The 24,449-nt window shown below is 43.8% G+C and overlaps 1 protein-coding gene, 2 long non-coding RNA genes and 1 pseudogene across 12 annotated transcripts in view; 2 read left to right on the forward strand and 2 right to left on the reverse strand.

Moving 5' to 3' along the window:
• Nucleotides 1-3,906: 3,906 nt before the first annotated feature.
• Nucleotides 3,907-7,941, reverse strand: LOC122240844. 3 transcript variants are annotated; one of them, XR_006220565.1, is made up of 3 exons: nucleotides 7,843-7,941; nucleotides 5,991-6,110; nucleotides 3,907-4,436 (listed from the first exon to the last, which is right to left on the reverse strand). It is a non-coding gene; the product is annotated as an uncharacterized LOC122240844 (long non-coding RNA). The 3 variants fall into 3 exon arrangements; XR_006220566.1 differs by having other exon boundaries at nucleotides 5,991-6,102; nucleotides 7,839-7,941; XR_006220567.1 differs by lacking the exon at nucleotides 7,843-7,941 and adding an exon at nucleotides 6,677-6,865 and having other exon boundaries at nucleotides 5,991-6,102.
• On the forward strand, nucleotides 5,662-13,365 carry LOC122240842. Of its 4 annotated transcripts, XR_006220562.1 has the most exons (4): nucleotides 8,061-8,283; nucleotides 8,589-8,998; nucleotides 9,545-10,296; nucleotides 13,143-13,365. It is a non-coding gene; the product is annotated as an uncharacterized LOC122240842 (long non-coding RNA). The 4 variants fall into 4 exon arrangements; XR_006220564.1 differs by lacking the exon at nucleotides 8,061-8,283 and adding an exon at nucleotides 5,662-5,862 and having other exon boundaries at nucleotides 8,589-10,296; XR_006220561.1 differs by having other exon boundaries at nucleotides 8,055-8,283; nucleotides 8,589-10,296.
• A 3,227-nt stretch (nucleotides 13,366-16,592) lies between these two features.
• LOC102965522 lies at nucleotides 16,593-20,217 on the forward strand (annotated as a pseudogene).
• Nucleotides 20,218-22,391: 2,174 nt separating this feature from the next.
• Nucleotides 22,392-24,449, reverse strand: part of LOC102954674 (myomegalin) — a 48,317-nt gene continuing 46,259 nt past the window's right edge. For 2 of the 5 annotated variants that reach the window (XM_042993979.1, XM_042993981.1), the window contains exons 7-9: nucleotides 23,904-24,035; nucleotides 22,931-23,005; nucleotides 22,392-22,623 (exon numbers count right to left, since the gene is read on the reverse strand). In XM_042993979.1, coding sequence (XP_042849913.1) covers nucleotides 22,532-22,623; nucleotides 22,931-23,005; nucleotides 23,904-24,035 — 299 coding nt within the window. In that variant the 3' untranslated portion in view covers nucleotides 22,392-22,531. The remainder of the gene's footprint in view (nucleotides 22,624-22,930; nucleotides 23,006-23,903; nucleotides 24,036-24,449) is intronic. The other 3 variants (XM_042993980.1, XM_042993982.1, XM_042993983.1) reach the window with 3 other exon arrangements.

Below are 24,449 nucleotides of genomic sequence, written 5' to 3' on the forward strand. Positions count from 1 at the left end.
TGACGCGGGGCTCAAACTCACAGACCGCGAGATCGTGACCTGGCTGAAGTCGGACGCTTAACCGACTGCGCCACCCAGGCGCCCCCCAAAAAATGGTTTTATTATTTTTGAGAGAGAAAGAGAGAGAGAAACAGAGTGTGAGCAGGGGAAGGGAAGAGAGAGAGACACACAGAATCTGAGGCAGGCTCCAGGCTCTGAGCTGTCTGCACAGAGTCCAACGCAGGGCTCAAACTCATGAACCTAAGCTGAGCTGAGACCATGACCTGAGCTGAAGTCGGATACTAAACCGACTGAGCCACCCAGGTGCCCCTTCACTATCCTCTTTGAGCTTATTCTGCTTACATAGAGCAGGAAGGAATAGAGAAAGAATAGAGAAGGAAATATAAATAAATAAAAAAAAATAAACAAATAAATAAATTTAATTAAATAAAAATAAAATAGAAGGAAGCATTAACCAGGAGAGTTTCTGGATGTTCAAATTAACGTCAGTAGAGAAAGCTCCCAATCCCAGCATCATAGTCATTGGTGTACTTATTAAAAATATCTGGGGGAATATGTGAAAAACTCACAGCTAATATTATACTCATTGGTGAAAACTGAGAGCTTTTCCTCTAAGATCAGGAACAAGACAAGGATGTCCAATCTTATCACCTTTTTTTTTTTTTTTTTTGAGAGAGGGAGAGAGAGAGAGAGAGAGAGAGAGAGAAAGAGAGAGAATCTTAAGCAGGCCCCACACTCAGCATGCAGCCCAATGTGGGGCTTGATCCTATGACCCTGGGATCACGACCTGAGCTGAAATCAAGAGTCAGATGTTCAATCGACTGAGCCACCCAGGCGCCCCTATTACCGCTTTTACTCGACACAGTCCTGGAAGTCATAGCCACAGCAATCAGACAAGAAAAAGACATAAAAGCCATCCAAATTGGTCAGGAAGGAGTAAAATTTTCACTATTTGCAGACTACATGATACTATATATAGAAATCCCTAAAGATTCCACCAAAAAACCATCAGAATTCATAAATGAATTCAGTAAAGTTATAGGATACAAAATTAATATACAGCAATCTGTTGCATTTCTATACACTAATAGTGAAGCAGCAGAAAGAGAAATTAAGAAAACAATTCCTCTTACACTGTTGGTGGGAATACAACTTGGGCAACGACACTGGAAAATAGTGTGGAAGCTTCCTCAGAAAGTTAAAGATAGAGCTACCCTATGACCCAGCAACTGCACTACTAGGTATTTATCCAAAGGAAACAAAAATACTGATTCTAAGGGGCACATGTACTCCAGTGTTTATAGCAGCACTATCAACAATAGCCAAATTATGGAAAGAGCCCAAATTTCCATCAACTGATGAATGTAGAAAGAAGATGTGGTATATATATATATATATATATATATATATATGTATATACACACACACACACACACACACACACACACACATTCAGTCATCAAAAAGAATGAAATCTTGACATTTGCAATGATGTGGATGAAACTAGAGTGTATGCTAAGCGAAATAAGTCAATCAGCCATAATTCCACATATGACTTCACTCATATGTGGCATTTAAGAAACAAAACAGGATGAACATAGGGGAAGGGAAGGAAAAATAAAATAAGATAAAAACAGAGAGGGAGGCAAACCCAAAGAGACTCTTCACTATAGAGAACAAATGGAGGGTTGCTGGAGGGGCGATGGGTGATGGGATGGGCTAATTGGGTGACAGGCATTAAGGAGGGCACTTGTTGGGATGAGCACTGGATGTGATGTGTAAGTGATGAATCACTAGATGCTACTCCTGAAACCCATACTACGCTATATGTTAAGTAACTTGAATTTAAATAAAATCTTGGAAGAAAAAAAATTCCATTTACAGTTGCACCAAAAAGAATAAAAATACCTAGGAATAAATTTAACCAAGGAGGTAAAAGACCTGTACTCCAAAAACTATAAAATGTTGATGGAAGAAGTTGAAGATGGCACAAATAAATGGGAAAAAATTCCATGCTCATGGACTGGAAGAACAAATATTGTTAAAATGTCTCTAGTACTCAGAGCAATCTACAGATTTAATGTAATCCTTATCAAAACACCAACAACATTTTTCACAGAACTAGAATAAATAATCCTAAAATTTGTATGGAACCCAAAAGACCCCAAATACCCAAAGCAATTTTGAAAAAGAATAAAATTGGAGGTATTGCAATCCCAGATTTCAAGATATACTACAAAGCTATAGTAACCAAAATAGTATGGTACTGGAATAAAAATAGACACATAGAGCAATATAACAGGATAGAGAGTCTAGAAATAAACTTATGCTTTACTTATGGTCAAGTAATCTACAACAAAGAAGGCAAGAATATACAAGGGAAAAAAACAGTCTCTTCAATAAATGGTGTTGGGAAAATTGGACAGTTACATGCAAAAGAATGAAACTGGACCACTTTCTTATACCATGTACAAAAATAAACTCAAAATGGATTAAAGGCCTAAGTGTGAGACTTGAAACCATAAAATTCCTAGAAGAAAACATAGGCAGTGACCCCTTTGACATCAGATGTAGAAATATTTTTCTAGATAGGTCTCCTTTAGCAAGGGAAACAAAAGCAAAATTAAACTATTGGGACTACACCAAAATAAAAAGCTTTTACTCAGTGAAGGAAATCATCAACAAAACAAAATGACAATCTACTGAATGGGAGAAAATATTTTGCAAATTATGTATCCAATAAGGAGCTTAATATTGATAATATATAAAGAACTTATACAACTCAACACCAAAAAACCATATAATCAAATTAAAAAATGGGCAGAGGATATGAATAGTCATTTTTCCAAATGGCCAACAGACACATGAAAAGATACTCAACATCATTCACTATCAGGGAAATGCAAATCAAAACCAAAATGAGATATCACCTCACACTCATCAGAATGGCTAAAATGAAAAACACAAGAACTAACAAGCGTTGGCGAGGGAGGATGTGGAGAAAAAGGAACCCTAGTGTGTGGTGATGGAAATGTAAGTTGGTACAGCTACTGTGGAAAACAGCATGGAAATTCCTCAAAATTTAAAAATAGAACTACCGATATGATCTAATAATTCCACTACTGGGTATTTACTCAAAGAAAACAAAAGCACTGATTTGAAAAGATACGCACCTTATGTTTATTGCAGTACTATTTATAATAGCCAAATTATGGAAGCAGCCCAAGTGTCCATCCACAGAGGAATGGAGAAAGAAGATGTGGTACAGGGGTGCCTGGGTGGTTCATCGGTTGAACATTTGACTCTTGCTTTCGGCTCAGGTCATAATCCCAGGGTCATGGGATTGAGCCCTGTGTGTGGCTCTGTGCTGAGCACTGAATGTGGAGCCTGCTTAGGATTCTCTGCCTCTACTCCTCTCCCTGACTCTTGCGCTTTCTCTCTCTCTCTCTCAAAAAAAAAAAAAAAAAAAATAGGATATATATATACAATGGAATATTACTCAGCCTTAAAAAGAACAAAATCTTGCCATTTGCAAAAACATGGGATGGAGCTACAGGATATAATGCTAAGTGCAATAAATCAGAGGAAGACAAATACCATATGATTTCACTCATATGTGGAATTTAGGAAACAAAACAAACAGAAAAAGAAAGACTCTTTTTTTAAAAAAATTCTTTAATTTTTTATTTATTTTTTAGAGAGATAGATCACAAGCACGGAGGGGCAGAGAGAGCAGGAGACATAGAATCTGAAGCAGGCTCCAGGCTCTGAGCTGTTAGCACAGAGCCCGACACAGGGCTTGAACTCACAGACTGTGAGATCATGACCTGAGCTAAAGTCAGATGCTTAACTGACTGAACCACCCAGGCACCCCCAAAAACCCAGATTCTTAACTATAGAGAACAAACTGGCAATTGCTAGAGGGATGGTGGGTGGGGGGATGGGTCAAGTAGGTAAAGCGGATTGAGAGTACACTTATCGTGATAAGCACTGAGAAATGTATAGAATTGTTGAATCATTATATCGTACACCTGAAATTAACATAATACTGTACTTTAATTATACTTGAATTAAAAAAAATAGCTGGGTATAGAGCCTGAGAAACCACATTTGAGACAAATTCCCCAGATTTTCATGCAAAGGAAAAACCCCACCATTAAGCAAACAACTTGAGGTGATGACCCCCAAAGCCCTAACTGCAGTAAGAGTGACTCAGCTGAAGCAGGCAAGTCCTTTGTTCATGGTGGTCTTTCAATGGTAGTGTCCCTGTTTGTAGGAAAGAGCGTTTCACCTGATTTGGGAAACAAAGGAAAACACTGCTTCCCTAGTATGGGTCTTTGGCTCCTTCTGTTCCATTTTTTTTCCTTCTGCTCTGTTAGGTGATCTCAGCTCTCATATGGATCATTTCTTCATGAAGTCTTCTGTTATTGTCTTCTCTTGGTGAAAGAGAGAACAGAGATTAGTCTGGATCTCCATAGTTCTAGGCTTTTTGCTAAGCCACCTCGGTGGGCTGAAAGAAATCATGATTGATAAAAGTCAGGTCAAAAAAGAGGATTCCAGAGGAGCATGAGATCGTTAGAGCAACCCCTCATGGGAGATAGAACAATGGCATGGTTAATGTCAGATCTATTCAGATGGGGAGGACTTATCAACTAACTATGCAGAGGATGCTGTGAGAGGAGGATGAGGACCATCCAGAGGAGTGTGAGACCAAAGAAAAAATGGATTAAATGAAGATAGAAACAAATGGGTTTTTAATTGGGTGGGGAGGAGGATATTTACTGTTGAGATAGAGTCTCTGGAGAATCCTATCTGTAGTCAGAAGCTTCATTAGCACCCAGGACAATTAAGAGGGCTTGATTACGGAGCAGGAGCCTCAACAGCCAGAGCTTAGAGCCTGAGGCACTGCTTGCAGTCCAAGCTCCAACAAAATTGCCAGTTAATTGGCGTTACAAGCATAGAAGTAGAATATAAGGAGAGCTTCCTATCCAGGGAGGTTCTTTCCTTTGGCTGTCTAGCCAAGCCAACACCCAATGCAACGGCTCTAAAAGTGTACACTCTGGCCTTTGCTTATTTTAATAGCCATCTGCAGTCTTCTGGTACCTTTCTGCCCAAACTGCCAACCAACCACCTTAAAAAATCTACAATACTACTGCTTGTTCAATCCTCTATATACAAGTACAATATCTTTCACCTCCTCCCCTCCATTTTCGAGGACTGATATAAAGTCATCCCTCATTCTCTTAACCAAAACAGATTTTATGGCTTTTTCCTCTGATAAAAAATTAGAGTTTTAGATATTTCTTCTTCTTCTTTGAGTCCTCTCCAGTTTTTAAATTTTCACACTCTTCAAAAAAATACTAAAACATAAATGTAATATTCTACTTAATGATGACTAATGAATCCAGTAAAAGGTTTTATCCCCCTGACTTCTGATATTCTTCTTGATATACTCCAATACCATTGTCCTTTTCCTCACAGTGGACTATATTGATGTTTCATTTAAATTGAGGTCAGTTTTGACCTTCTAATGTCTCACTTCCCACTACCACTTCTGCCTGTGGGATGCTTTTGTGTTTGCTTTGTTTTTTTGTTTGCATGGATGTTATTCTTATACTTGTTTGTTTTACATTTCATTTGGCTGCCTAAGGTCACTTTACAATTAATCTCCTTTAAGATAGTGGCGGTCACCCATTTTGATGATGACCTGCACATCTGATGACATTCTTTTATTCTTTTATTCAGGTCACCAATACACCGAACGTGACAGGGCTCAGGAGGAATCTTGACTGATTTGCTGGAGGGAGGTTGCCACAAAGCCCCTGGATGTGGTCCAAGAATGTTACCTTTCTATAGAGCATGGTAAAATCTGGCCCTTGGGTATTTGGGGCGTAACCCAAGCTCCGCATGTGAGTGGTGTTTAGTGATGTTGCCACTGAGCTTGTCAAGGGATGCTCGAGTGTGGCAGGGGAAGGACTTATCTGACCCACCTTGTCTCTCTGTTCTAACTGAGGTTGAAGCCTGAGACTGAGGAGGATGTCCTGGAGTAACCATCTGTCTCTGTGGCTCTGCTGCTAGACTGTTGGTACCACATGTTTGATCCTGAGTGCCTCCACACGTGCAGCAAAATGATTTTTAAAAAGCGAAGGCAGAAAGACAAGGGAAAATCACTTTTGAAAGTTGTGCCTTACTCTACCCTGCTCCACATCTAGCTATGCCGTGCTATTGCATTGTGAAATGTCTCAAACACATTTCTGAACTCTCTTCTCCAGTAACAATGGGACCTGCCATTGTGTTGGAAAAAGACATTTTTTTAAAAATGTTTATTCATTTTTGAGAGAGAGAGTATGAGCAGGGGAGGGGCAGAGAGAGAGAGAGAAGGATAGAGGATCTGAAATATAGAGGATCTGAGCTGATAGTAGCAAGCCTGGTGGGGGGCTTGAACTTGTGAACAATGAGATCATGACCTGAGCCAAAGTCAGATGCTCAACCGACTGAGCCACCCAGGTGCCCCTAAACATTAACTCATTTAAACCTCCTACTAACTTTGAGGAAGTGTTATTATTGCATCTAGTTTATCAGAAAAGAAGCTGAAGATTACGGAGGCCAAATAATGTATTTGCTCAGGTGTTCAGGTTTTGAGGATGCCACAGGAAATTGCACCCAGACTACTTACCTCTAAATACTAAGGAACATCCCCTGCCCAGAAGATAATGTCTTCCTTTAATGATGACTGCCAATTTTTTAAGTACTCTTTGTATACATGCTATTGAATTCTATCAACTGAAAGTAGATTCAGATTTTTAAAATATTCTTTATATTTAATCTGATAGAATATTAATACCGGAATTACACCAAAACCATTTTCACAAACTCTCCCATTTTAAGATGAAAGAATATAGGTCTGATTTTTTTTTTCCAGTGGCAAATAATGGGGTTTTTTTTGGATAATATATTAGAAATTCTTGATTATAAAAGTAGCATAGTAGATGATCAGCAATCACATACGGTCCTTTAACATTTGTATTTAATGTTCGATTACAAATAGTATTGCCAGCTCTAAGCTCAGCTGATCCCCCTAATGATGAGGTGACTTTATGAGTCAGTTTGCTTAAGGCTCAGAGCCAGTGGGTGGTGGTTGCATTACCAGGGTATTTAGACAGAGAGACTCAGAGCCCGGCTCCCTGATACTTTGTCTCTTCGTCACTTATGCTGGAGTTACTCCTATCCTAGCAACAACAGCCATTAGTGACCAGGCCACATCCCAAATGGCTGTGTTTTAGAATCGGCATCTGTTCATCCTTTGAGTCCCTCTCTCACTCAAGATTGTCGCTGAAACCAGAGGAAAAGGAACAGAGAGACCTATTCACAAGGGCAGAAGTAGGCCTAGTTAGGGTAACCAACTTCAGTGAGGAGGACTTAAAACAAAGCTTTTCAAACATAAGAAGTGATGTTCATGCAGGAATTTAGGGGAGGACCAGATGCTAGCTATGGATCTTGAGAAGAGAAAAGACTTCTGGGAAGAAAGGAGAGAGCCTGTGTTGAGGATGTGAGATGTGTTGGTTTTGAAGCTACTGTCTGTTGGGGCGCCTGGGTGGCTGTTGGCTCATCTGACTTCAGCTCAGGTCATGATCTCAGGATTCATAAGTTTGAGCCCCGTGTCAGGCTCTGTGCTGACAACTCGGAGACTGGAGCCTGCTTCAGATTCTGTGTCTCCCTCTCTCTGCCCCTCCCCTGCTCACATGCTCTCTTTCTCTCTCTCTCTCTCAAAAGTAAATAAACATACAATGAATTTGAAGCTACTGTATGTCAGCTTCAAACACTGATTTCCTGAGTACCTACAAACCAGCTCTCTCCCATTTGAGTCTGCTAATGGGAACACTAGAAGGTAGGAAAATGAGAAGGATTTGCTTCTTCCTGTTTGCTCACTGTTCCTTTTCTACATCACTTCAGCAATAGTGCTTCATCTTGGCAGTTGTTTCCAGTAGTTACAGTTGGCCCCAGATTCTAGTGTTTTCCTCCTATTCCCAGAAGGATTTTCAGTGTGCCCCTTCAGAGATATCCACGTCAGCAGCCCTGTGCCTCCTGTTCTGAGTCCTGGCGGCAAACGGGTGCCTCTTCAGAGCTCTTGCAGCAGTGTGGTGATGTCCCCTCTGGATCTCAGCGCTGCAAGGGTTTTGTTTAGACTCTGGAGGTTCTACCAAAGGTGGACTTCCCCTTCTCCTCAGCTGCAAGCTTTGCAGGGTCCCTCCTTCGAATTCCTGAGGAGCCAGCCTCAGCCAGGTACTGAGCCTCCTCCCAAAGGTTTGGGTCCTGATTCTGGGGGCTTTGTCCCCTCTGATTGCCTGAGGTAACAGCAATGGCTAGACGGCAGCTTCACCTCACAGCTCCAGGTTCCAGCTTCACGGGGCCTCTCTTCCAAGCGTCCAGACTTTACAATCCCTTTATATATATTCTTTCTGGTTTTCCGGCCCTAGGTATGGGAGCTATTTCCTGCTCTTTCTAGCTATGTTAATTTGGTGTTGGCTTTTTGAATGTTGAGCCTCCAATATCTGTTGAATTCATTCCACGTGGTTTCTGTTTCCCAGAGAGCTGCTCATCTCAGTAGTCAATGCCTGGGCCAAAGCTGTGCGACTCGAAGAATGATCACCTGAGCTCCTCCCATCGGATCGTTTAGCTATCTCCTACTTTCTTACGTAGGAAAAGGAGCATCCTCAAGAAACCTCATCCACCACATGGTTTTCCAAGATAGCTATCACTGGGGGAGAACAAAACCATGCTATTTCTGCAGGAGAACAAACAATGACAATCCACGTTCTATTTTTGACAGTCCAGAGTGCTACATGTGTGGTCAGTCTCGAAGTGACTATTATACAGCACTGGGCGAGTGGGGATGCCTGTGTGCCCTCCCTGGGTCTGGGTGCTTCTGTGAGTGCTCCAGGATCACTGTCCTTGACTTGAGCTCTCAGGGCTGGGGCATTGACCCTAAGCTGGAAAGGTAAGCCAGCAGGCCCTCTTTGGTGATGGGTGAGAGCGTGTCCATCTAGGCTGCCAAATTCTGAGATTCAACAAGGGCTTGGTCTTAATGTTACATCTGCTGGCCCGTAAATGCTCACGCCCCAGCTTTGGGGCAGTGGTTGGTCAGACTCCCACTCCCTCCCAGCCCCCATCCTTTAACATAGGAACTTCTGCGGAGAAATAGCTCTCTTGTGATGGCACTCAGGTCCCCTTGGAGTTCCACTTCCCAACCAACCCATCAAGGATTCTGAGGATTCCATCTTTCTTTTGGCATTTCATTGAAGAGACAAGGAGAAAAAAAGAAAAAAAAAGGGAGAGAGAGAGAGAGACAAGAAGAACTAGCCATTTTCATGTCCAGTGTGCAAATGCTCCTAAAACTGTAGCTGCAAAGGGTAAAAAGGGAAAAGGTGGGCAGAAGAGAGCAAAGAACAGGAGTGTGAGAGAAGATGAGTTAGAGAAAGAAACAGAGGAAAGGAGTTGGAGCAGGGGTTGGGATGCTTTTAAATACAGTGTCGCCTCTTTTCAGATCCAAATGGCATTTTCTGCTGTCAAGGTCCACATGAGACCATCAGAAGAGCGGTATGGCTCCCCCATCCGGGAGGCCCAGGACCTGGGTCTGGCGCTTTCTTGCTTGTGTCTGTTGTGTGCAGCCTCCTGCGAACTACTGTGGTTTGGCTCTGTTCTGCCATCCTCCGTCTTTGCCTGCAGCTGCGTCTAGAAGCTAAGTGCAGAGGAGCAAAGTGACTCCCTTCAGGATGGTTTTCAGGCAGCTTCTAAACATACATCTCTTTTGCTGTCCAACTCTACTTTCTTCCTTTCCCCACTCGTGCTCCCTCAGGCTACAGGGACAACAGAGAAGACAGAGCCTCCCTGGTTTGCCTACACGGTCTCACTGTCCTGCAGCCCGATTCCAGGACTGGCCTTCTCGCTGTACCCATGGAGCTGCCTGTTGGGGACTGTGAGCTCTCACCCCTCTCAGCTGGGTTCAGAAGGCCTCAATTTATTCTCAGCCCTGCCACCATTTTCTTTGTAGTCTCAACTTCCTCTGCTGTTAAGTGGGTCCATACGTGACTCCTTTATTTCCTACCACCAAGTGCTCAAAGTGTCCCTGACTTCATCTTGGATTTCCAAGGATAAACTAAAGGAACTATTTTATGACCAGCCCTGTCCCCTTTACCACGTCCACTGTTGGGACCCAGGCCTGCCATGGACCAACGATCTCTCTCTAGCACTCCTCCTCTGGGAAGTCCCTGTGCTCCAGGTGTCGTCAGGACTCAGGTAGAGCAGCCCAAGGTTTTCCTTGTTTCCTCCTCTGACCTGTCCTCCTCCATCTTCAAGGTTGGTTGTAGTCATTCAAAGGCATAACCTTCAGCACTCTGCTCCAGATGACAAGCGTGGTCCATCCATTCGTCATTGCTCTATAGGACCCACTGCTGGAATATGCCATGACTTATTTCCCCTTTGTCCTATTGATGGGCCCTCATGTAGCTTCTAATTTTTGACCTTAACCCACTGTGCCACAATGACTATTCTACTAAATGTCATCTGATGAAATAGTATGATTTTCCATTGGAGGCCCCTTCTAGGTCTTCTGTGGTATTTTTTTTAATGTTTATTTATTTTTGACAGAGAGAGAGAGAGAGAGAGCATGAGTGGGGGAGGGGCAGAGAGAGAGGGAGACAGAATCTGAAACAGGCTCCAGGCTCTGCGCTGTCAGCACAGAGCCTGACGTGGGGCTCGAACCCACAGACCACGAGATCATGACCTGAGCTGAAGTCAGACGCTCACCTGACTGAGCCACCCAGGTGCCCCTTCTGTGGTATTTTGATATGTCTCTTACATTCTTTGAAGTCTTCCTTGGCTACGATGGTCTAGACAAAGCCCATCTTGACAATGATCTAAATGAGCGGCCCCAGGGTCAGGTGAAGGCTAAAAGCAGTGTTCACTGACCCTGTGCCAGTTTTCCCACCATCTAGCCAGCATTCCAACACCACACAATAGTGTTCTCATACTAGTACTGGAGGGGATCCAGTGGGCCCATTTAGGGGCTGCCTGATTTGTCATAGGGGCAGGGTTTTCTTTACCTTGAGTTGATTATTTGAGCACAGGAGCTGAAGTAAAAAGCTTGTACTACAGCCAGTGCAAGTTTACCTGAGCCTCATTAAAAAGCAGGATCACAAATTATGTATGCAGACTGAGTGCATTTTGCTTAGCATTGGCTAATGATAATCCAGAAGTGGAAATGGCTTCCTAACTTTCCACAGACCCCAACAGGACATAACTGACTTTTTCTGGGCCGCCCTGTAGGTTTGCAGAGACAGGGCCCAGATTCTGCTCATGAGACAGGTAGCCCTCAGAGTTGAGAGACTAACCAGGCTGCTACTTCCTGAAGCTTTCGAGGGCAAGATTGTGTTTGTTTGTTGCCTGGCTTCCGGAAGTCTCAGTTCACAGGACTAGAGTATCTGGCAGCATCCACTGAGGTTTGATCTGCAGACAGAAAATGGAAGAAACCTCAATGAGAGTCTTTTAGTCTTTATCCTACTGATGGCTGGAGTGAGAGCCATGCAGTCCTAAAGACCAAGACCAAGAACACAGTGAGAGGCTGTAGAAAACACGCTGAGTGGTGAGCAGCAGCCTGGAAGGGGAAAGCATTACTGGTAAATTCGAGGATAAGTTCCCTCCTGTGATGCAGGACTCCATGTTCACTGCCAGGAGTTGGTGATATCCTGCTCACAGCTTCTGCACACTGGGTAGCCAAATCCCTACCACTCTTTCCTCAGCTGCCAGTTTGCTCTCCAGACCCTTTTTTTATTTTACATTTTTTAACTTTAGAGAGTGGGGGAGGAGTAGAGGGGCAGAAGGAGACAGAGAATCCTAAACAGGCTCCACATTCAGCACCGAACCCAATGTGGGGCTCGATCCCACGACCCTGAGATCATGACCTGAGCCGAAATCAAGAGTCAGACGCTTAACCGACTGAGCCACCCAGGTTTCCCTCCAGATCCTTCTTTTCTAAAGAAAGTGATGGCCTTCTCCCTTTTGCAGGAGGAAGAGAGGTGCTTAATCTTGAATATGCACATTTACAAACAGCCTGTTACATTTTACAGAGAACACACCTCTTCATTAGATTTTCCTTTCTATTTAAAGAGAAGGGAAAGGAGTCAAAAAAGAGCCCAAGAATGTAAACGCTTAGTTGGCCTTTAGAGATCAAATAAGTCCAGTTCCATCATCCACAGATTAGGGGACAGTGGTTTGAGGAGGCTGAGGGAGTAGCTAAGGACACACAACCATTTGGTGAGAAACGAGAGTCTGGTAGAAGAGACATGAAAGGCTCCAGTCTGGAAGGAGCCAACAGTCATGAGAGGCACTGGGTCACCTTTGTGGGGACAAGGAGTAAGCCTTCACAGAAGTCTTGTGTTCTTTTGGAGAGGTTCAGGAGAGAAAGGAATCATCAGAGAAAGCAAAAAAGAATTGGCAAAAGGATTAGCCTAAACCATGTCTACCAAATTTTTACCCAGAGATCAATATTCTCCAACGGGACTTTATATCTCATTACACTGTAGGAACATTCTAAGAATAGCATGAAAAACTTCAGCTGTTGCATTTTAAGCCATCTCTCTCTCCTGTCATCCTCTGGATTATTCATCAGACAGTGGTTTCTTCTTAAGTTTCTTATGGCATGATAAAGGACAGCATAGAGATAAAAATGCTTTCATATGTTTCAATTCCTATTTAGAGAATTGTTGAGGCAAGTAAGTCCTCATAGTTCTCTTTTAAAATATGCCTAAATAAAACTTTCTTTCTTTCTTTCTTTCTTTCTTTCTTTCTTTTAAGAAAACATTTTAAATCCATGTTTTTCAAGCTATGTTCTCAATTCATGGGTGGATTAGGAAATCAACTTAGTACAAAATTATGAAAGTTCATTGCACATGGTAAGGGTAAATATAATTTTGCAAAATTTTAACTATTTACATGTATGAACTGAATCACAGTGTAATATGTGTTTCTTATTGTGAGTTGTGGTCAAGCAAATGTAAGGAGCATGCTTCTAGAAGAAGGATATCTGTACAGGAAACACTATTGACATGGTTCATCTGTTGCTTTTCCACTGATCCTTGTTCCAGGCTCTCTCACCATCACCCCTGAGAGGCGAATGCAAACTGCATAAAGGGCCTGATTTTCAGTCTCTGCTGTGAATGAGATGCACACTGCGGAGCGGTTTGTAGCTGGCTTATCTGCAATGCTAAGCAAGTCTTATTCCTGGCTGTTTGTTAAAAGCATCTGTGGAGAATTTAGAAGTCTATGCCAAGCCCCATCCCAGATCAAATAAATCTGAATTTCTAATGATAAGTTTTGATATCCATTTTTAAAACCCCTCAGGTGAATATAAGTTGCAGCCAAGATTGAGAACACAAATTCCTTAACCTCACCCTTTCCTTGGCTTTGCCTTCTGTCTTTCCCGCGATAGCACGAAGATAATGCTCTGCCTCTGACAACAAATTATTCTCTCCCTTAGGGCCATGGCTGTCTTAACAATTCTTGTTTCACCTTCCTGCATCTCTGTGCATGTTTATAAAACTGGCCCATGGACTTCCTTTATCCAAAGCTAAATCATACCTAAGTCCTCTTTCACGCCTTCAAGATTCAAGTGAGTTGCATTTTGCTGTATTGAAAACTTGACATAACAAAGGCAAAGTACAAAAGAATGACAGTAGGAGGGTACACAGAGCAAGCAGTAAGGAGACAAAGAGGGGGACAGGTGGGGGTAGAGATGGACAGTGGAAGGACACAAACCGGAGTATGAGCAAATTGTGGGATGTTCATATAATAGAACAGTACTCAACCATAAAAAAGGAACTACTAACTGATAGTTCAACAACATGGATGGATTTCAAAAGTGTTATGACAAGCTAAAGAAGCAGGTTGGAAAGCAATAAATACTTTGTGGTTCCCTGGATATGTAGCGGGTGGGGAGTAGGCTGATGTGATGATGGTGGACTGGTCTCAATCCTTGACTTCTTCAAAATAGCGTGTGACCTGGTCATTGTAATAGTACAACTAAGCAGAATTGCAGTCTGGTCCCAAATTTGATATGGAATGTGTTTTCCAAAGCAATTCTCATTCATTCATTCATTCATTCTTCTGTTGTTTCTTATTTCCTCCATTGCTCTCCTCTCCCTGAACCCACAATTACCCATCTTAACAGGCGGTTCGGGCACACCTGAGATAGTTTTCTCCCTGTCATTGCCCCCTCTGACCTCAAAAGTTGCTGAACCTATAGGAGCTCAGGTGGAGTGTTGGAAGCCCACCTCTTCCCTTTTCCATTTTCTTGGCACTGGGTGGTTGAGAATGAACCTCTTGAGGCTCTCCTCTTGAATATTGGTCTTCAGTTGCCCATCATTCTTGGAGGGAACTCTCCTGTGTATATAATTCTCCCTGAAGCCCCAGAGTTAAAGCCCTCATTGGCTCTCCCTGGGAAAGAGGGACAGACTATCAGAGGTAAGGACACTTAAGACATCTGATGCTCCAGGTCTTGAAACCCTGCCCTCTCCATCTATTTCTGGACTGACTTCCCTCCAGTACACACTCTCAAGTCCTCCAGGTGACAACAGCTTCCAACGAGGCCATTAGATGCAGCTATGGAGCACGTGGAAGACCTACGACAGCACAGGTCTAGAACCTAATGCTAAGGAGAAACCTAACTCCAGGTCAGGATTGCCATGAACTCTGACCAACAGTTCCTCTTTAGGCCTAGATATGGGGGCTCTTACTTTCAGTTAGAGCACTTGTGAATCAGATGAACATGTCAGGAATTGGGGGTGTCTGAGGGCAGGTTTAGTAAAAGCAGACCCTGAGGTGAGGATTTACATGCACGTGATTTATTAAGACAGTCCTCCCTGAGCATCTGGAATAGAGTGAGGGAAGGAGGAAAGCAAAGGGAGGAAACCAAGAAAGATTTCAGTCAGTCTCATTGACAGTAGGTTGGTGTGATACTCAGGAGAACTCTGGAATTTGTTGTGCCTCAGAGTTGTCCCAGTCCCAGGCGACTGTCTCACTTCTTCCCACCCTGCACCTTTAAGCTTTCCATTGCACAGAGTTCTCAAGCGCAAAGTCCTTATAGTTTGCAATGGCTCTCCCTTTGCCCATCAACACATTGCACCTCATGCTTCAACCATGGCGAATAAACTGTGGCACCAATATGGAACCTGTCAAAAGAAACTGCAGCTTTCAAACTTAGCCCCTTTCTGAAATATTTCCTATTTTCCTAAGAAATAACCCCATCTGCCTTTGTGCCCTCACTATACCCTAGACAATTTTTGTCACTATGCTTACAGTGCTTCTTTGGTTTTTGAAGTCATGTTACCACTGGCGTGAGGACTTCTTGAAGGCAGAGGCTCTCCTTTACTCATCCATGACACTTCAGTGGCTCTCCCTGTCCAGCATTCAGAGCCTGATTTCACTCAATCACTAAGATTGATTAGAACAGTGGCAACTGTTAGTCTTATCCCCACTCAGTCTGGAAACCAAATGGCTGCCAAACCTGTAAACCTTCCCATTTGTGTGACTCATAAGGATGGAAATACCTTCACTTTGTTCTGATTTACTGGTTTTGTTCTCTCTCTGAATGTCCTGTGCTCACGGGTGTATGCCTGGTGACTATAAGCTAATAAAGGGTGATCAACACAGCATCTTACGTGTTTATGGGCATAATAAATGTGCTATTAATAACAGACTCTCCTGTGGCTCCGAGGCAGGGTGAGGAGAGATAAGTAACAGTACAGTTACATCTGAAACAAAACAGAGCTCAAAGTGCACACAGCACACAGAGATGGAAGAGGCTGACAGGATGCCAGCTCTGCCTATTCTAGATTCTCCAGGAAGCAAATGCTGACTAGGATTAAATGTGCAAGGGCTTTATTAGGGAAAACACCTGTGTGAAAGAAAATAGGAACATACTCAGGGAGGATGGCAAGGCCTTTAGGCCACAAAGCAAATCTGAATACAAGAGAAAAGGAGAGAAGGCTGGGGGGAGGGGCCCAAGACTCAGCCACGATTTATAAATTCATCACGGAGTCAATGAGCCAAAGTCAGCCAACAAAGAGTCCTGTGTTGCCCAAGGAATGGGGCTGTCTTAGCATCCCCACTGCGCCCAGCTATTGGCAGGGAACAGTGCATGGGAGGTGTGGTCTCAGAGACCATTTTAAAGCCTAGCAACGGGGGCCCTTGGTCAATTAAGCTCCATGTATTAAGAAGGTCTGCAAGGCAAATCCTCATGGCCAAACCCTGAAGTAAGACCTCACAAAAGCATTAGTGACTGACAAATATGTGGGATAGAAAAAAGAATAATGGTAAAACTGTTGTGTCTCCTTCCAACCGGAAGGTTTCATTAATATGAAAGCTACTGTCACTCCAATTTCTTTTGCTCAACCTCCACTTTGAGCTCCATGTGGCAATAAGGAAGAAGTGGACCCAAGAGCCACAGATGTGATCACCTCTGTGCCCTGGGCTGACCTCGTGAGAAAAGCCATCTTGTCAACAGCATCTTGATTAAAATGATCCTTTTTCTGATAAGTATGGCTTGGTTTCTTGCTCACGCCTTGATGGTAGGTGAGCGTGCCCAACAGTAACTAAGACAAAGGGCTGGCTCACACTGCAGGAGAGAAAGAGAGAAGACTGGAGAGGGGAAGACCTAACCAAACATCCCTCCATTAAAACAAAACAGAAGCTAACCACATAAGGAGATTGGGTTGCTGAGGGCAATGTCCACATCCTTGTGAAGACAGGGGAGATTGGATTGAGAAGGAAAGCTGAGAGGATAAGGTCTGAGAAATCCCTCCCGAGAAAGTAAAGATTTAGTCTGCAGTGATTGGAGAAGGCAAATGCATGTAACAGTAATGCATGTAAACATGGAACAGTAATGCATGTAAAAGCATTTTGCAATTATAAAACACTGCCAAACACAAGAGATCTCAAGTATGAGATGCATTGCCATTATTAATTTGGTGATTTTTCTGTAGACTATCACAATGCTTTCAACCACCAGATGAGACAGATTTTATTATTAGGGTGTTAGGAGGTGAAGAATTTGAGAATGGCTTAAATACCTGAGAGCCCACATTGTTTGCCTCAAGCAAAACACAAAATAATAGTGGCAATCCAGACCCTACCACAGATGGTGGACAAGCAGCTATAAGTAATACAGTGAAGACCCATGAAATCTGATTTGAATCTTTGGGGCCAGATGTTTTTAAGATGTCAGGATTTGTTATTTTTTTAAGGAAAGTAATACAGAGTACAGTCTTTATATTCTATAACCCCTCCAGTGAGGACTGGGATTGTATCCTATGATCAGGTATACTGGAGTCTCTAAATGTAGGTACCATTTGTCTTGCCCTAGTCACTTGCAGCTCATGAAATGAGGGCCACTTTATTTGGAGGCTTTATCTGAAAGGACAATCTTCCTGGAAATGCAAGCTCTTCTGTCGCTTCTCTTTCTGGTTCTATGAAAACTACTGTCACTCCTTTTGTTCTACCTTCAGTCTGAGCTTTTGAAGCTGGGATTGAGAGGATCTGAGAGCCTTCTCAGAATTCCTTGGAGTGCTCTGATGAGCCCAGATTGGGAAGGGGATAAAGAAGAGGAGAATTTGGCTTCTTAGCACTTGGGAGCTGTCAGCAAGAAGGTGAGCCCAGTCACCACCCACACTGACATTAAGATCTAAGGCAAAGCTGGGGGCGCCTGGGTGGCTATTTGTTAAGTGTCAGACCCATCTGCTCAGGGCATGGTCTCGTGGTTCGTGGGTTCAAGCTCTGTGTGGGGCTTTGCACTGACAGAACGGAGCCTGCTTGGGATTCTTTCTCTCCCTCTCTCTTTGCCCCTCCCCTATTCGCTCTTGCTCTCTCAAAATTAATAAACTTAAAAAAAAGATCTAAGGCAAAGGTGGAGGAGGATCACTATTGGTATCTGAGGTGGAGCTGCTCACTAGGGACATATAATGGCCCCTAGTCACCTTGCACTTATCTGGGTTCAGTGAAATAAGAGTGAAAGCTGAGTTCCAGGAAAGTGAATTTAGTATGCAGGCATCAGGGGATGTGCCAGGTACATTTGTAGGAGATTGGTGAGGGTTGCAGGGAGCTGCTGAAGTAGTGCGGGTGCCCTTGTGATAAACTCCTGATAAAGGTAGTATCCTTGGGGTGCCTGGCTGGCTCAGTCGGTTAAGCCTCTGACTCTTGATTTTGGCTCAGGTCATGTGAATAATCAAATGTTAAATTTAGTTCATGAGATCGAGCCCCATATCAGGCTCTGCACTGACAGTGTGGAGCCTGCTTGGGATCCTCTCTCTTCCTCTCTCTGCACCCCATCCCATGCTCTCTCTCTCAAAAATAAACAAGCATTAAAAAATAATAAAATCAAGTTAGGCCATGACCATTGTAGAGCACATGGGCTTAATTTTTCTCCCTGGCTCAGCTCTCTGAGGCCAATTCTTCTGACTTGCTAATTTAGTCACGTGGCTTACCTTGGTGAACCCATTTGTGTTATCAGTGACCATCCTTTCTATGTGCTCACATACCATCGAGTTAATATCAATTTGTTCCTGGTTTGCAAAAGATCAAAACAAAACTCACTCTTTTTTTTTTTTTTAATATTTATTTATTTTTGAGAAACAGAGGGAGACAGAGTATGACCAGGGGAGGGGCAGAGAGAGAGGGAGACACAGAATCTGAAACAGGCTCCAGACTCTGAGCTGTCAGCACAGAGCCCGACGCGGGGCTCGAAACCACGGACCGTGAGATCATGACCTGAGCCGAAGTCGGACGCTTAACCGACTGAGCCACCCAGGCGCCCCCAAAACTCACTCTTCTATAGATATTAAAATATATTATTTCCATCATTCTGAAAATTTGACAATTGCTATTCTCCAGGCTTGAGGCAACTCTTGTGATCTTCATGACTTTGAATGAGTTCACCTGGGTCTGGCAAATGGTCTCCATTAACACTTTCAAATTTTATCCTACTACCTTTTGATGCGTGATAGTTTTTCTGTTCTTTCTAAGCACAGTGATGGGGTCAAGGAGTCCCACAGTCCCACTCTCAATAGCTCTAACACTCCCTGAGCCTTTGCAGTCTAGTTGTCTGAAACAGAAATAGCTAAGAGAGGTCACCGCAGACACAGTGGGAAAAGAGGTGTGGAAGGGCCCGTACCACCTTGCTCACCGCCCCCCGCTGGGGTCCCATCCGGGCCCTGCAGCTGTGCCAGCACCACACTGGCCCCCAGCTCCCACCTGCAGCGCTCAAGGTCTCAGCCCGCCTGTGTGGAAGTGGGGCAGGATCTCTGGCCACCACCAAACAGGGTGCTGCGGTACTTGGGGCAGACGGAGCACACCCTGCACTGTGGGCTCCAGAAGGATGACCACACAGGTATCAGCATGCTGCTGGTGCTGGGTATGCAGGTGCACTCCAGCCCATGGGATGAATTTCCTCTGCTGACAACCAAACCTGTATTCTAGAAGGGTGTTTTGGAGGAGTTGCTGTGGTTTATCAAGGGATCCACAAACGCTTGGGAATTGTCTTCCAAGGGAGTGAAAATCTGGGACTCAAATGGGTCCTGAGACCTCTTGGACAGCCGGTATTCTGCAACAGAGAAGAAGGGGACTTAGGCCCAGTTTATAATTTTCAATGGAAAATACAAAGATAAGAATTCAGATTATTCTGGTCAAGGAGTAGACCAACTGCAAAAGGTGATTGACACAATCAAAACCAACTGTGATGACAGAAGAATCATCCTGTGTGGGTGGAATCCAAAAGATCTTCCTTTAATGGCTCCTCTCTGCCATTCCCTTTGCCAGTTCTACCTGGAAAATGGTGAGCTGTCCTGCCAGCTATACCGGAGCTCAGGAGACATGGGCCTGGTTGTGCCCTCCAATGTCACCAGCTATGCCCTGCTCACCTACAGGATGGTACACACCACAGGCCTGAAGCCCAGTGACTTCATACATACTTTGGGAGATGCACATATTTACCTGAGTCATGTTGAGCTGCTGAAAATGCAGCTTCAGTGAGAACCAAGGCCTTTCCCGAAGCTTAAGATCCTTTGAAAAGTTGAGACAATTGATGACTTCAAGGTTAAAGACTTTCAGGTTGAGGGGTACAATCCTCACCATACTATAAAAATGGAAATGGCTATGGCACAAAAACACACTCAGATCAATGGAAAAAAATAGAGAACCCAGAAATGGACCCACAAACGGCCAACTAATCTTTGACAAAGCAGGAAAGAATATCCAATGGAATAAAGACAGTCTCTTCAGCAAGTGGTGCTGGGAAAACTGGACAGCGACATGCAGAAGAATGAACCTGGACCCCTTTTTTATACCATACACAAAAATAAACTCAAGATGGATGAAAGACCTAAACATAAGACAGAAAGCCATCAAAATCCTAGAGGAGAAAGCAGGCAAACACCTCTTTGACCTTGGCTGCAGCAACTTCTTATTCAATACACCTCCAGAGGCAAGGGAAACAAAAGCAAAAATGAACTAGTGGGACCTCATCAAAATAAAAATCTTCTGCACAGCAATGTAAACAATCAGCAAAACTAAAAGGCAACTGACAGAATGGGAGAAGATATCTGCAAATGACATACCAGATAAAGGGTTTACTATCCAAAGAACTATCAGATGCAACACCCAAAAACCAAATAATCCAGTGAAGAAACGGGCAAAAGACATGAATAGACATGTCTCCAAAGAAGACGTCCAGATGGCCAACCAACACATGAAAAAATGCTCAACATCACTCATCATCAGGGAAATACAAATCAAAACCATGAGATATCACCTCACACCTATCAGCATGGCTAACATTAACAACTCAGGCAACAACAGATGTTGGCGAGGATGCGGAGAAAGAGGATCTCTTTTGCACTGCTGGTGGGAATGCAAACTGGTGCAGCCACTCTGGAAAACAGTATGGAGGTTCCTCAAAAAGCTAAAAATAGAACTACCCTACAACCCAGCAATTGCACTATTAGGCATTTATCCAAGGGATACAGGTGTTGTTTCGGAGGGGCACATGCACATGCACATGCACCCCAATGTTCATAGCAGCACTATTGACAATAGGCAAAGTATGGAAAGAGCCCAAATGTCCATCGATGGATGAATGGACAAAAAAGATGTGGTACATATATACAATGGAGTATTACTACTTGGCAATCAAAAAGAATGAAATTTTGCCATTTGCAACTATGTGGATGGAGCTAGAGGGTATTATGCTAAGTGAAATTAGTCAGAGAAAGACAAATATGACTTCACTCATATGAGGACTTTAAGAAACAAAACAGATGAACATAAGGGAAGGGAAGCAAAAATAATATAAAAACAGGGAGGGAGACAAAACATAAAAGACTCTTAAATATAGAGAACAGACAGAGGGTTACTGGAGGGGTTGTGGGAGGGGGGATAGGCTAAATGGGTAAGGGGCACTAAGGAATCTACTCCTAAAATCATTGTTGCACTATATGCTAACCTGGATGTAAATTTAAAAAATAAAGTAAAAAAAAAAAAGGAAATGGCTAAAGTGCTTTAATTTTTTTGTTTTTATTTTTTAAAATGTTTATTTTTGAGAGAGAGAACGTGAGCATGGGAGAGGAGGTTGGGGGGGGGGGGACAGAGGATCCGAAGTGATGTGGGGCTTGAACTCACCAACCCATGAGATCATGACCTGAGCTGAAGTCAGATGCTCAACCAACTGAGCCACCCACGTGCCCCTACAGTGCTTTTCAGGGAGGTGTTTGAAGGATATTCAGTCTTTAGGCGTTGGACTGAATGCCCAGGTAAAAGCTCGTTTGCCCTAAAGAAAGAAGGAATGAGGTAAAAAATCTATGGGTGATCAGTGATTATTATTAACTTTTAAGGATGTTGCCATTGGCAAACATAACCTTGCCAGTTCTCTTAGGAACAAAAGGCCTTGAGTTTGGTTAACTCCCCAAAGATGTGTGAAAATGATGAGACTGGGAATAAAGTCAGGAGAGTGAAATTTATATACATGAAAAATGTATACATGCATTTCAATCCCACATTTTTATGATGGTCAGTGAATTTCAAGAATTACATATAAGCTATTCCCCTAAATTTGAGCAAGCTGAACAATACTAGCAGTCCTAGTAATGTACAGTTGTAGTTATAAACATTTAAAGTTATATTTGTTTTATATATTGTCATAATAAAGAAGTGCTCTGCAAAAAAATTAAGTAACTAATAGCGACATCTCATTTTTTCTTTAACCTTTTCTATGAACTTCTGGCCATTATGGGTTTTATTCTTTCCTCACAAATTTTACTCTTTATAGGAATTCAATAAATATATGTAAACAATAATTTTTAAATAAGAATTTATTAATTTGATCCATTCATTTAAAGGTAATGTCGATGCCTCCAAGTTCACACCCAAGAATGCTGTTGACAGGGCTGGGAAAGTTCTGGAGAACGTTCTTCCGGATCCTCCAGACATCATGTCACAAGGTGTCCTGAGCACAGCAGCAAGAGTGACTCTGAGCGCATGTGTGAGGGGTGGCCGGGGAGACCTCTGGAGCTGACTGGGCACTGCCTACGGAAGGAGAGACAGAGCTGCAAAGGAAGGGCTCAGGGAACTCTCTACACTGACTGCTCCAAACAGAAACTGACATCCCTTTCCTTCCTTATTCACACTCAGCTGGAAATGGAAAGGGAGGGAGGGAGACACCAAGCTGGTATCCAGTTCGCAGCCAGTGACTCCCTGGTTATCTGCACAGAGCAAGGGACAAATACATGAAATGTGAATTTCCCAGAGCTAGTGACTCCTAGAGTTTAGAGTCCAGGAATGTGTAGACAGGCCCTTATAAGAAGCAGCCTTATCCAAATTGAAAATAACTTACAATTTTGGCCCGTGTGGGGCTGGGCAATTTTTTTACTCTCCAGCCTCTTCTGCTTGCTTCTGCAACTGGGTACTGCTGTGGAAAGGTGCAACATGAAAGTGATCAAGTTTGGGGTTTGCCCTCTGTCAGCCTGAAGGCTCCAGTTTGCTTTCCCAAAGGCCCTTTTCTAGTTGCAGAGCTGAGGCACAGACTCTGGGTTCTACCCATGGAAGCCAGAGGTGGATACTGTCACAGGGAGTAAAAAAACAAAAAACAAAAAAAAAGTCATACATCTGGGAAACAGATGCTCTCAAAGATGTACTTTCCTGTATACACCAAAGTTTCAGGCTCAGCCATGCAGAAAACCTGGGGGCTGCCTGAACTGGGAAACGGTTGTGATGTGGCTGAGTCACACCACGCTGGACCAAACACTCACGCACAGTGGCTGCAGTTGCGGGACGGACTTGCCCACCACTCAGCTGCCGCTGTGAGGTTGTAGGGGCCCTGGTCGCCATTCTTCTGAGCTTGGCAAGGGAGAAGGGATGTGGAAGTACCAGTCTCCAAGTGAGAGCATCATGTGGAAAGCACAGGAACATGGGCCATTTGCATATGGGAAGTGGCAGGTGGTACCCAGAGCCTGTGGTGGTGGCGTGAAGGTGGGATGTGGTCCATCCTCGGCTGAAGTGGGCATCATGGCAAGTCTTGGTTCCACCACTTGCCAGTCAGGCCAGAAGCCAGGTGTGGCACAAGGATGTACAGGGAGTCACAAGAATGGGCATCATGTCAGACAGTGCTGGGCGTGAGACACAGCCCTGCCTCGGGCAAGACAGTGTCTTCATTTATAGAGTAGGGACAATGGCGCCTGCCCTGCTTCCCTCTCTGGTGGACTGTGAGGAAGACTAGGGTACAGCACACTGATGTGCTTTTTAACTGCAAACCTAAATGCCCTTGTGAGACTCTAGATGTGGACGGAACCAGTTTTGGCCTTTCCTACTTTTTTCTCGGTCGGCACTGCTGAGCACGTGTCCCAGCCTCTCCTGCAGGCGGTCGTTGATGTAGACAGACTCCTCCAGGCGCTGGCGCAGGTTCTGGATCTCAACAAGGTTCTTTTCCAGTAGGTCAGCCCCTGTTGCATCCCACCAAGACATGGGAGAGGTAGGAGGTGAGGAAGGCCACTTGCTCACAGGCAGCTATGGAGCCTGCCCAGGACTTCTCTGCAAGATCCCTGCCCGTCCCTGTACTCCTGTCAACTTCCTTCTCTCACCTGGGCACCAGGAAGCACCAGGCAGCTTTGTTTAAAGAGCTCCTGGGCTTTCAAACACAAGATGGCCCTCTGGAAGGAAACTCCATCAGGGCCTCCTCCCAGATGAAGGCTGAGTACATCTGAGGGAGATGGATGCTGGGCTGGAAAACAAGGGTGGAAACTGCTACAGGTCTCCAGGCAGGACTGGCCAGTTGGTCTACCTCCTTTGGTCACAGTCCAGAGGCCTCCTCTCTACCTCATACCTATCCTACCTGATGATCCCTGACTGAAAACCTT

Source organism: Panthera tigris, chromosome C1 (genome assembly GCF_018350195.1).
Source record: "Panthera tigris isolate Pti1 chromosome C1, P.tigris_Pti1_mat1.1, whole genome shotgun sequence".
In the NCBI taxonomy this organism is placed as follows: Eukaryota; Metazoa; Chordata; class Mammalia; order Carnivora; family Felidae; genus Panthera; species Panthera tigris.